At 37.3% G+C, this 14,206-nt stretch overlaps 1 protein-coding gene across 25 annotated transcripts in view; it reads left to right on the forward strand.

The window, feature by feature from the left end:
- Window positions 1-14,206, forward strand: part of ptprfa (protein tyrosine phosphatase receptor type Fa) — a 527,055-nt gene that overhangs the window by 455,445 nt on the left and 57,404 nt on the right. For all 25 annotated transcript variants that reach the window (XM_073952512.1, XM_073952514.1, XM_073952519.1 and 22 more), the window contains 2 exon segments: window positions 2,218-2,474; window positions 9,670-9,751. In XM_073952512.1, the coding sequence (XP_073808613.1) occupies window positions 2,218-2,474; window positions 9,670-9,751 (339 nt within the window).

Consider the following 14,206-nt stretch of genomic DNA (forward strand, 5'->3'; position numbering starts at 1 on the left):
CCTGTCTTAATACTGTCCTATCTAAAAAAGGCCAAAAATAAATCTTTAAAAAAAAAAAAACAAACGCAAGCGCAGGTTGCCAGATTAAGGACCAACAGGAGCGAGTCTGACAATCGCTGATTTAAATCGAGCTTTAAATAAATGGCAAGCGATAGGAGCAGTATTATCCATGCTAAAAGGAGTTTTTGATTTGATCAGCACCTGAAATTAATGTAAAAAAGTGACCCCTGATGAATAAAGGGACTAAGCTGATGGAAAATGAACGATTGCTTTAAAATCAACAAAACACTGACAGCCAGTCAATCCAATATAAATACTATGTGCATTTAAAACGCTGGCTAGAAGCTCACCGTTTGATGTTAAAACCCTCTATTCATAATTCCTATAAACATACCGAGTATGTGGGAAATAATGGGTTCTACATTTTACACGAATGGTGAGATGTACCCTAAGCCAGGCTCGCAAATAAGTAGTATCAAAGATAAAAGTGCATCATTCCATTCCATTAACTACAGCTGCTAAATGTAGTTAACATTCCACTCCTTGCACTTGATCCACTCGCTGGATCCACTTGAAACGAAGCGTGGCTACATATATTATATAAATTATATATTTAAATATATAAATTATTAGCCCTCCTATTAAATTTGAACTCTTTTTCAAATACATCTCCAGTGCTGTTTAACAGAGCGATGATTGATAATAAAGCGTGTCTGGCATGCTGTCCCAGGAGAGAGCCCTGAGCTAGGTGAAACACCCCCGGGGCTCCCTCCTGTTTTGTGGGCGAGAGGGGAGTTTGAGCTCAGGTAGGCCTCGAGAACTCCCCTGCTTGTGAATGTGCTAGGAATAGCTAAGAGATATAGCCGGCTAAGAGTTTGTCCTATGATGCCACTTTGGATTAGTTAATCTACTTATATTGTATGTCTATGGACGATGGGAGGAAACCGGTCGAAACTCACACGAGCATAGGGAGAACTTTCCAGAGAACTTTCCAGGTAAGGGCCCAAACCAGTGGTGTTCTTGCTGTGATGCAGCCATGCTAACCAGGGGAAGGAGTAGGGGTTGAAGGGGGGATTATTCAAGATGAAGATGACTGAAGTGAAAATCTCTGGGGGTTTTTAGTGAGTTAGTATTCGTTTGAGTGCAATATGTGAAGCTGATGCAGGACCAGCTGTGATCAATCATAAGCATGTGATCCTCTTGAAATTAGTTTATAAATAAACCACACTAATAGATGTGTGTTTTTATTGTTTACACAACTAAACTTGTTCCATCACTCACCTAATTAATCTAACTTGCCTAATTAACCTAGCTTAAGCTTTTGAATCATAAGCTTTAAACTGAATTACTTGCAAAATAACTAGAAAAATATTACTGTTATTATTAGCAGTAGCAGTAGTAGTCATTTGTTTAAAATATTCTCTTCATTAAACATGACTTAGGGAATATTTTAAAAAGAATTAAGAATAATACTAATTTAAGGCAATTAATTTTGCCTTCAACTTTTTGTATGTAGATATTTACATTTTATATATATATATATATATATATATATATATATATATATATATATATATATATATATATATATATATATATATATATATATATATATACAGTTGAAGTCAGAATTATTAGCCCCCTTGTATGTTTTTCCACAATTTCTGTTTAACGGAGAGAATATTTTTTTATAACACATTTCTAAACATAATAGTTTTAATAACTTATATCTATTAACTGATTTATTTTATCTTTTCCATGATGACAATAAATAATATTTTACTAGATATTTTTCAAGATACTATATTCAGCTTAAAGTGACATTGGAAAAAAAGCTTAACTCGGCTGATTAGGGAAATTAGGCAAGTCATTGTATAACAGTGGTTTGTTCTGTAGACAATCCAAAACATATTGCTTAAGACCCCTAATAATATTGACCTTAAAATGTTTTTTAAAATATTAAAAACTGCTTTTATTCTAGCCGAAATAAAACAAACAAGACTTTCTCCCGAAGAAAAAATATTATCAGACATACTGTGAAAAATGTCTTGTTCTGTTAAACATCATTTGGAAAATATTTTAAAAAGAACGAAAAATTCGAATAATTATTTGAAACAAGCTGGAAATGATCATTCGTTTAATGTGGATGCAAATATAGTTGTCATTGCGTTTAAATTTCTATCCATGTTTTGAATGTGTCTGTAATCTGTGCTACAGATCCTGTATAACCAGCAGAGTGTGGAGGTCCAGGGTGACCTGAAGAGGAAGCTGATTACGCGTCTGCAGCCGGACACTGATTACTCCTTTGTCCTGATGAGTCGGGGGAACAGCGCTGGCGGACTGCAGCAGCAGGTCTCCATCCGCACCGCTCCAGACCTGTTCACTACCAAACCAGCACACCAGAAACTAGACCCAGAGGAGGGCGGCAAACTCGCCATCACACTGCCCGAAGTGCACAACAGCGCCCTCGTCAGGTCAGTCAATCTCTGTTTATTAAAAAAATAAACTATTTTATAAAACGAAAAATTAAGAGGGACATGATAATTATCAAATTTAGTTAAAATTTTGCTGTTTATAATTGTTTTGCAAAAACTCGTTGTAATTTAAATATTTAATTTTCTATTCCTAAAGATGTTTGGTGACCAAACTCTCATTTGTATGAATATATCTATTTAATATAACTGTTTTGTTTAAATGAACCCAAAGTACACGTACCGGCCACTTTATTAGGTACACCTGTCCAACTGCTCGTTAACGCAAATTTCTAATCAGCCAATCAAATGGCAGCAACTCAATGCATTTAGGCATGTGGACATGGTCAAGACCATCTGCTGCAGTTCAAAGCGAGCATCAGAATGGAAAGGAAAAAAGAATTAAGTGACTTTGAATGTGGCATGGTTCTGAGTATTTCAGAAACTGCTGATCTACTGGGATTTTCACGCACAACCATTTCTAGGGTTTACAGAGAATGGTTTGAAAAAGAGAAAATATGCAGTGAGCGGCAGTTCTGTGGGCGCAAATGCCTTGTTGATGCCAAAGGTCAGAGGAGAATGGCCAGACTGGTTCCAGCTGATAGAAAGGCAACAGTAACTCAAATAAGCACTCGTTACAACCGAGGTCTGCAGAAGAGCATCTCTGAACACACAACACGTCCAACCTTGAGGCGGATGGGCTACAGCAGCAAAAGAACACACCGGGTGCCGCTCCTGTCAGCTAAGAACAGGAAACTGAGGCTACAATTCACACAGGCTCACCACAATTGGACCTGTGTTGCCCGGTGGGATAAGTCTCGAATTCTGCTGCAACATTTGGATGGTAGGGTCAAAATTTGGCATCAACAACATGAAAGCATGGATCCATCCTGCCTTCAGGCTGGTGGTGGTGGTGTAATGGTGTGGGGGAGATTTTCTTGGCACACTTTGTGCCCTTTATTACCAATTGAGCATCCTGTCAACGCCACAGCCTACCTGAGTATTGTTGCTGACCATGTTCATTCCTTTATCACCATCTTCTGATGGCTACTTCCAGCAGGATAACGCACCATGTCATAAAGCTTGAATCATCTCAGACTGGTTTCTTGAACATGACAATGAGTTCACTGTACTCAAATGTCCTCCACAGTCACCAGATATTAATCCACTAGGCACTTTTGGTGATGTGGTGGAACGGGAGATTTGCATCATGGATGTGCTGCCGACAAATCTGCACCAACTGCCTGATGCTATCATGTCAATATGGAGCAAAATCTCTGAGGAATATTTCCAGCACCTTGTTGAGTCCATGCCACAAAGGATTATGGGAGTTCTAAAGGCAAAAAGGGGCCTGACCGGGTACTAGTACGGTGTACCTAATAAAGTGGCTGTTGAGTGTATATTGGCTATATTTACTGAGAAAAGGATAAAAATGTAAATGTTTTAAACCGGATGAATTCATTTATGCACAGCACCATAGCTTCTTTTATTCATTTATCAAACAGATTTACTGTTGTTCTTTAGGCTTCATTCAACACGCAAAAAAATGAAAAAGCACCGACTTTTAGGCGTGTTATTCTTTATAAAAATATAAGAATATGGTGAAAATAGCTTTTCATTTTCCTCCAACGTGAATAAATGCATAAGAAAACAAGTTTTGTTTTGCTCCATGCAAAATTATGCTTGATGGCTTTGTATAAAATGCATTGCATGACCTGAACAACTACTTGAACAGTAAAAGCAGAGCCATTTCTTCCTGTGCGTGTTTTGCATTAAGTTATCTGAAAATAAAAGAAATTATTTATATACCTTGCTCAGCATAAACAAGTGCACCTCTCACAGATCTCTCTTTAAGCTTCATATTTTCTATAGGATGCTTTACAATAATATATTCAAGCATATACATTAGATTGGGCGATGGGGTGGCGCAGTAGGTAGTGCTGTCGCCTCACAGCAAGAAGGTGGCTGGGTCTCTGGTTTGAGCCTCGGCTCAGTTGGCGTTTCTGTGTGGAGTTTGCATGTTCTCCCTGCGTTCGCGTGGGTTTCCTCCGGGTGCTCCGGTTTACCCCACAGTCCAAAGACATGCGGTACAGGTGAATTCGGTTGGCTAAATTTTCTGTAGTGTATGAGTGTGTGTGAATGTGTGTGTGGATGTCTTCCAGGATGGGTTGCAGCTGGAAGGGCATCCGCTGTTAAAAACTTGCTGGATAAGTTGGCGGTTCATTCCGCTGTGGCGACCCCGGTTTAATAAAGGGACTAAGCCGACAAGAAAATGAATAAATACATTAGATTAGTCAGTAGCAAAGACAAAACTGAAAATCACATTGTGTACACTACACACAAATTAATATGCTGGATTAAAATCTTAAATTAATTTTATAAACAGAAAAACTTAAGAGAAATATACAAATCTAAGTAGATTTCTATGAGATCATTGACCGTTTTCTCAAAGGATGACATATGGAACAAAATCAATGCCAAAAGCATTGAAATAAAAAGCCTATTGAATAGCACAAGCTAAAAAAAATACATTGAATTAGCAACTGCTTGCATTTTAATGACTTGAATTGCCACAGTTTGTATTTTTAGGGCCTAAAATTTAAAACAGCTATTTATTTAAGCTGTGAATATTTTAATAAAAATATTTCAAACATGTTTTCATACTTTAAAATTCAATAATTCATATTCAATTTCCAGATTTCATGTAAAATATTCAAAAGAAAATTTTCAGTTCATTTTATTTCAGTTCAAAATTTCGCTTCCATAAATTCAGTGGGTCAGATTCGGCTGTTAAAATTCAACATTGACAAAATTAAATGCTACTTTTGTGCCGTTATTAGCTTTTTTCCTCACCTACTGACTTGTATAAAAATCTTAAATTGGTTTACCTACTAGTAAAAAAAGCAGCTGGAGATTGTCAATCTGCAATCTATATTGCTTTTCCTGCAGTTCCCAGAAGTAATGTCAAATTTTGAGAGCCAAACTTGATCCACTGAATGTGTGGAAGCAAATTTTTGATCTGAAATAAAATTAAGTGAGAATGAGGTATTTTTCACAGATATTGAATATTTTGTAAGTGAAATCTGGAAATTGAATATGAAATATTAAATTCATAAGTATGGAAATGTGTTTGAAATATTTTTATTGAAATATTCACAGCTTAAATAAACAGCTGTGTTAAATTCAGGCCCTAAAAATACAAACTGTGGCAATTGCAAGCAGTTGCTAATTCAATGTATTATTTTTTTCAGTTTGCGCTATTCGGCAAGCTTTTTATTTCAATACTATTGGCATTGATTTTGTTCCATAATGACAAGCTGACAAAACATTGCTGCAGCTCTGATACAAGTTTTATTTATGGAGAAAATTCAAATGCACTACAGTGTTTTGGTGTTTTGTTTTTCTCTGAGGTAATTACTAAAATATGTATATTTCATACAAAATAGTGATGCGCAGATAGCGGTTATATCTCCAGGCGATGCGGATAATCCACATGTAGGTCGGGTTATAAAAAATACATTATGATTAATTGCGGGTGGGTGAGTTTATTTCTTAATGATTTTTGCTTTGTATTTTTTAAACACATTTCTTAAAGCAGAAATGGAGGCGAAACCGATCCGAGAATAACTTAAAAAGGAAAAATTAAAAACAATAGGAAGGAAAGAGAAGTGACCCGTGGGAGCGTTTTAGCAAGGGTTAGCGAGGTTGAATCAAGTGCTGGGTATGTTATAGTCTATGCAACCACTGTATAGCGCTTTATATGAAAGCCACAAAACTGGTACCTCAAATATGTAACATCATGTGTGTGCTAAATCGAAAGGCTGGGTTAGGGTTAGGGTTAACCCTTTATTAAACTGGGATTGAATCGCCAACTTATCCAGCATATGTTTTGCACAGCAGATGCCCTTCCAGCTGCAACCCATAACTGGGAAACACCCATACATTTACACACAGACAGTACGGACAGTTCACCTATGTGTTTGGGCTGTGGGGGAAACCGGAGAACCCAAAAGAAACCCAAACCAACATGGGGAGAACATGCAAACTCTACACAGAAATGCCAACTGACCCAGCCAAGGCTCGAACCAGCGACCTTCTTGCTTTTTCGCTACCGACTGCGCCGCCAAAAAAAAAATCGGTTATTGGAAATAAGTTATTAAAACTATTATGTTTAGAAATGTGTTGAAAAAAATCTTCTAATAAACAGAACTTGGGGAAAAATCTAAAATAAATTTGACAGGAGGGCTAATAATTCTGACTTCAACTGTATATAAATGTAATGTTTCCTTTAGTACTGATATTTCATGTCAGAGAGCAGCATTTGATCACTATTATACCTCACTATTTATCTTGAAACAGAATCAAGATGATACAGTATGTGCTAGCTCTCCGGGCGACGTTTGCTGGGGTCTCAGAGTTCAAGATTCCTGTTACTCTCTGGGCAAATATTGGCCCGTTGTGCTTTATTGAGACTCGGGCCGAAGGTTAATACTCAAACACTTCCCATCGCAGCTCATATTGGTTTATTTCACATCTAGAGGCTCGGTTTGATGTAACGCAGTGGCATCGGAGCGGACTGAAAGCTGAAAAAACACTGCCCACAGGATCATTTCTGACCAAAGACAGCACAGAAATGCTTTAATTAGAAATTACCAGACACATTTCCTCATCAAAGCCGAAGCGAGATTGTTAGAAGCGGTTTCATCAGACGTATCAAACAATGCTCTCGCTCAGTCCTAGTAGGAGAGTGTGTGAATTACTCTGTGTTAATTGGGTTTGGAGTGTTTGTTTGAAAGCCACGGCTGTCACAGAGTCATTCAGAAATGCAATCGGCGGTGTAATATCCATCCAGAGCGTCTCATCACACTCACAAACACACTGATATCTCTGTCTGTGGAGTTTAGCAGAGATGAAGAGGGTCACACTTTTATTATCACCTTCTTCAAGATATCATCCCACTATTTTAATCTTCGAACTTTGCAAAATGAGCTGCATAGTAATGACAGAACAATGTAAATATACTCACGATGTGTATAATGTGGGCGAGGCAGTGGCACAGTAGGTAGTGCTGTCGCCTCACAGCAAGAAGGTCGCTGGTTCGAACCTCGGCTCAGTTGGCGTTTCTGTGTTTGCATGTTCTCCCTGCATTCGCGTGGGTTTCCTCCGGGTGCTCCGGTTTCCCCCACAGTCCAAAAACATGCAGTACAGGTGAATCGGGTAGGCTAAATTGTCCATAGTGTATGTGTGTGGATGTTTCCCAGAGATGGGTTGCAGCTGGAAGGGCATCCGCTGCGTAAAAACTTGCTGGATAAGTTGGCGGTTCATTCCGCTGTGGCGACCCCGGATTAATAAGGGGACTAAGCCGACAACAAAATGAATGAATGTGTATAATGCACATTATATACACACAGAATGTATTTATTTTTAATTATTTATCAGGATCCCCATTAGCCACAACCAAGGTATTGGCTATCCCTCCTGGGTTCTGCAAACATAACATAAAATTATATTAATTCATAGCAATGAGACCAATAAAAACATTAAAATACAAAATGTATAAAATAACATCCAGATCAACGATTCACTTAATATTGTTCCTGTGAAAAAAACTTTTGTGTCTTTATTTTTTATTAGTAAAATGTTTAGAATAACAACTAGGGATGTTACAATATTGTAAATACCGTCATACCGCAATAGTAATTTTTTTTGACTCAATAAAACTATATTTCGGAGAAAAGTTTGCTCAGGAGAAGAGAGGGTGCTCGCTGCAGAGCCATTTGAGGAGAGCTGAGCTCCAGCGAGGGGGAGCATGAGCTGTCGCTCCTCCTCCTGTAAGCTGTTTTAATGCGTACACCAACCCCACCCCTAACCCTACCCCCAGTGACATCACTCGTAGAAGAAGTGCAAAAAAGGTGGAGCTCAAGCTTAAGCTCCCCCTCGCTGGAGCTCAGCTCTCCTCAAATGGCTCTGCAGCGAGCACCACTTGCAGGAGAATGAAGCGAACGGGAGGAAGCGGGAACTACAATTCCCATCAGCCCAGACGTGGCCGTCATCCTTTGCGGTCTGTTGTCGCTACAGATCCAGTAATGCGGAAATGGAGTGTGTTGTTAGTAGCGGAGAAGAAAAAGAGTTGGAAATGATCGAACCTAAAGCGGGTTTTAAATCGGATGTGTTGAAGCATTTCGGTTTCTTTCTAAAAAGATTTGAAAGAGTAGAAAAGGTGACAGACAAAGACAAAACAGTATGCAGGCACTGCCAGACTGTGGTGAAATATAAGTCGGGGAATACGACTAAAAACAGTCACGGGGACTGCAGAACACAGCACACTTGTTAGATTGATGCAGACATTGACTTGTACCGCAAAGAGACCTCTATCTCACTCATGGTTTGTCCTCTCAAGTGGTAAAAAGACAATGCACAACGTTACCCACTGCTGTCAACCTTGGCTAAATCATATCTCTCTGTCCCTGAAACCTCAGTCCCAAATGAGAGGGGTTTTTTTTTTCTGTTGCAGGGGACATGCCCAGAGATCCCAGCTTTTACCAGATTATATTTATATGATAATTTTCCTTTAAAAAAACATCAAGTGAGTGAGTGATTAAATGTTGAGTGTGATGAGTTTTCAACAATACTAAATTAAAACTTAATTTTTTTAATATTGTTTAATAATTTTTTGTTATTTAATTTGAAAAATTAAAGTTCCTGATTCGAAACTTACAGATAGATGGCTGATTTGTATGTCATTGATATGTTCAGCGCTAAGGTAAATAAACACTTTTGGCACTTTTTTCGAGTCTTCTCATTAGTTTGTTTTTCCTGTAAATTATTCAATAAATACCGAACCGTGCCATTCACACCGAGGTATTATCGTACCGTGAAATTCTGATACCGTTACATCCCTGATAACAACTGATTAATCAATCTTTTTCTTTTGTATGATACCATATACTGACCAGACATACTTCCTCTTTTTTACTGTGCTGCATACTTTTTATAAGGAACTGCTGACCAGAGGGAAATAGCAGAATAAGAATTAATTTAGTGTGGGGGGGCATTACAGACTGCTGTCTAGACATGTCACAAGGAACATGATGCTTGTAGAAGCTGGGAATATATATTAAAGATGCACACACACACACACACAGGTACAGTCAGAGAGATCTTGGTTCTTACATGTGCATGTTTGTTTTCCTCTCAGGTGGTTTTATATCGTGGTTGTACCAGTAACTCCTTCAACTCTCCGCCATTGGGAAAACCCAGAAGATATTGATCTGGATGAGGTGAGTGTGTGTTACTGATGATCACGTACAAATAGCTTAAATGTCTCACACTCTTATCCGTCACACTTCAGGTCTGTGATATACCAGATCTTTTTCAGTGCTCTACAGTATGTATGATGCAACTGTTTTGTTTTTCCGCTGGTTATTTTCTGCCTCTCGGTTCCTCTGCATCTCCTCCTCAGCAGCTGCAGAGACACACGGGCACTTTGAGCGCTCTTAAAAAGCTTCTCTTGGCATTTTTCGCTTTTTTTTGTTATTACTACTGAGCTTTTGAGCTCCAACACGGTTCTGCTTTCTCATGAGTTTGCTCGCTTTCGATAAACTACCGTCTGCAAAACAGGCAAACTTTTTCAGGTGCTGCCTACTGAATATCAAAACGCAGAGGTGCTGGGAAGAAACAAAATCACAACGGTGTCACCTGCATTTTGAAGCGGGCCACGCAGCCTGTTTTCCCCCGAGTTGCCCTTTATTTATGAGCGTCGGCGAGTCAAATGAGAGGTGTATTATTGTACTGGTGTTTATCACTGCGATAAATATTGCGTCGCAGTCCTCATTCTCTCTGCCGCAAGACCCCATTTGTTCTGCTGCAATCCTGTGGCCTTGGATTTGATTCAGCCGCGACCGAATGTGCTTCACTAAAGCTAAAAATGCTGCAGTCTGTTGCTTACTATGCTTAAATACACTTTAAAAAAATAATGTTCGCTGCTTGTTCTAACTACTTCTTTAAAATGAGCTGAAACACTTATTAAGCACTGTAATGATATGACAAAAAGTCATGAGAACAGAATATTTTATGTTAATTTAATTAATAAGTGAATAATTTTTTTAACCAAATTATTTTTAGCTTTACAAAATTTGACAATATTTTAGTCAGTTTGACTGATTTAAGTTGAGTCCACTAAAGAAAAATATTTAATTTAACTAAAATAAATGAAGGCAGGAGGAGATTTTTTTTACAGTGAGTTTTTGGGGAGACAACTTAATTATTTTATGTTCTATCAACTTAAATTTGTAAAACCTAGTAAGCTAACTTGACTCCTTCATGTTGTCCCAACACAAATTGATTGTGTGGAGGCATTTTTTACAGTGTATAAAACTTGATGTTTGATCAAAAAAACTTAAATCATTTATTCATTCATTTTATTGTCGGCGTAGTCCCTTTATTAATCCGGGGTCGCCACTGCGGAATGAACTGCCAACTTATCCAACATGTTTTACGCAGCGGATGCCCTTCCAGCCGCAACCCATATCTGGGAAACATTCACATACACATTCACACACACACTCATACATTCCAGACAATTTAGCCTACCCAATTCACCTGTACTGAATGTCTTTGGACTGTGGGGGAAACCGGAGCACCTGGAGGAAACCCAAGCAAATGCAGGGAGAACATGCAAACTCCACACAGAAACGCCAACTGAGCCGAGGCTCGAACCAGCAACCCTCTTGCTGTGAGGGGACAGCACTACCTACTGCACCACTGCTTCGCCCAAAACTCAAATCATAACATTTAAATTGAGTTGAAACAACACAATTCTTGAGCACTTTAAAAATATAACAAAAAGTCATGACCACAAATGTCTTTGTTACTTTAACTTAATTTAATATGTTTTTAACCATTTTTTTAGATATACAATGTTTTTAGTCAGTGTAACTAATTTAAGTTGAGATGACTCAAATATTGTTTTTTAGTTGTTGTTTTTTTACAGTGAGTTTTTGGGGGAACAACTTAATTGTTGAACGTTCAATCAACTTAAATTTGAAAAAAAACTAAAACTAAGTTAACTTAATTCCTTCATGTTGTTTCAACACAAATTGATTGTGTGGAATGCAGAATTTGTTACAGCGTACACTCAAAATATTATTGTTTGCTTAGTCCTTATTTAGATTGAGCTGAAACAGCACATTTCTTGAGCACTTTTAACAATATGACAGTCATGACAACAAATGTCTTTGTTACTTTAACTTAATTTAATAAGTTGAGTTTTAACCTTTTTTTAGCTATACAAAGTTTGACACAATATTTTTGTCAGTTTGACGTATTTAAGTTGAGATGACTAGATAAAAAAAAATTCATTCATTTCAATTTTATTTTTATTTATTTATTTTTAAAAAAAAATTTACAGTGAGTTTTTGGGGAAACAACTCAGTTGTTGTATGTTTACTCGACTTAAATTTGTAAAACCTATACTTTACATAAAAGTTGACTCAACTTAAAATTGTAAGTCAACAAACTTCAGGACATTTTTTGACTTGATTTAACTTTCAACACAGTTGCTGCACTTGACTTGATTTAAGTTTGTTGCCTTAAAATTATAAGTTGAGTCAACCTTTTTTAACATTGTAGTAAGCTAACTTGATTTCTTTATGTTGTCGCAATACAAATCAATTATGTTGAAGCAAGCATTTTTTACAGTGCTGTTTGTTCAAACTGCTTATTTAATGAGCTGAAACAACATGATTCTTGCACACTGTAAAAAATGACAAAAAGTCATGACAACAAATGATTTTTAGTTACTTTAACTTAATTTAATAAGTTAATTATTTTCAACCGTTTTTTAGCTCTACAAAGTTTGACAATAGTGAAACAGCACAATTTTAGAGTTGTTTGGGGACAACTTAATTGTTTTATGTTCAATCAACTTAAATTTGTAAAAACTAATAAGTTAACTTAATTTATTCATGTTGTCCCAGCACCAATTGATTGTGTGGAAGACAGCATTTTTTATATATATTGTTTTTATTATAGTTTTTTAGCAGAAATAGAAAAGCAAAGAATACACAGACAACCCATCTCGTAACAATAAGCTGTGCAAAATTTAAAATGAGGCGTGAAACCAGTGAAAAATGGAGACGCACAAAACATAAATGAGCTAAAAAAAAAAACACTGCAATGGATGTAAAATGTACAAATTTTCAGAAAGTGGAGAGCAAGAAAAAGAGAGAGAAAGGGAGGAAGTGCTTTATAAAGAGACAGATGAAGGAGACAGCGTGTCGTTTTGAATTAATGATGCCTCCGACTGAAACACCTGAGGCTGATGTCTGACCTTTGACCTCCGCGCTGCTGTTCAGCTGGTTCATGCACTGAAAGTGGCAATCAGGATAGAAGTAAAAATATATACTAGCATTCAAAAGTTTGCTGCTTGTAAGACTTTTTAATGATTTAGGAAGTTTTATGAACTCACAAAGGCTGCAAAAACTTGAATATATTTGAAAACACTGAAAAATGTTTATTTAATGATTTAAAATATTTTTGGATTGGAATAAATCGTCAAATGCAATGCAAAAAATGCTTACATTTGTCTTCTTTCTAGTCCAAATGTATAAAAATTCTTAAATCAAGAAGCATTTTATGTATTGTTTTCATAAATAATGTGCCAAAATTAGGTAGAACAAGCTAAATAATCTGCCAATGGGGTAAGCCAGGGCTGTCCAAACTTTTTGGGCCAAGGGCCAGATGCAAAAGAAAAAAAAAAACGTAGTCCCAGGCCAAATTTTACATACATCACACAGACACGCATATATATATATATATATGCGTGTGTGTGTGTGTGTGTGTGTGTGTGTGTGTGTGTGTGTGTGTGTGTGTGTGTGTGTGTGTGCGTGCGTGCGTGCGTGCGTGCGTGCGTGCGTGCGTGCGTGCGTGCGTGTGTGTGTGTGTGCGTGCGTGTGTGTGTGTATTATGGAATTATTTTAATTTGTCGTCCAACTGTGTTTCTAGAAAGACTTGCTGTTTGAAAATCGTGAATCTTCTCTGGGCAAATTACTGTTGCAACACTTATCAGACACTCCTATATAAATTCTCCATTACTGAAGGGTTTCCTGTGCTGTGCGATTAGCTGAACAACCTCATAACTAGCCAGCGTAGAATTTTCTTGCACTTTATTATTACAAAAAATCTGGTGTTGTTGAGCTGATAGGGCAGCTGCTATTTGTTTTACTTTTTGATCTCGTTCGGCACCAGTGTAAAAGCTGAAGGCCTGATGTTTTGTTTCATAATGTCTTTTAATATTATATTCCTTAATTACTGCAACTTATTCCTGGAAAATTAAACAGACACATATTCCACTGACCTCTATGAAGAAATATTCTTTGCCCCAACGTGACTGAAATTTCCTGCACTCACTGTTGATTTTTCTTTTTCTTGGTTGTGCCATGGCTCGCCAAGCATTTTATGTATTGTTTTCATAAATTATGTGCCAAAATTAGGTAGAACAAGCTAAATAATCTGCCAATGGGGTAAGCCAGGGATGTCCAAACTTTTTGGGCCAAGGGCCAGATGCAAAAGAAAAAAAAATCGTAGTCCCGGGCCGAATTTTACATACATCACACAGACACGCATATATTAGTGCTGTTAATCAATTAAAAAAAATTAACTAATTAATCGCACTTTTAAAAAAAATTAATCGCCATTAATCCATGTTGGATTCTAAGTGGACTGCAAAAAAATGC

The sequence above is a fragment of the Danio rerio genome, chromosome 6 (assembly GCF_049306965.1).
Source record: "Danio rerio strain Tuebingen ecotype United States chromosome 6, GRCz12tu, whole genome shotgun sequence".
NCBI classification, from domain to species: domain Eukaryota; kingdom Metazoa; phylum Chordata; class Actinopteri; order Cypriniformes; family Danionidae; genus Danio; species Danio rerio.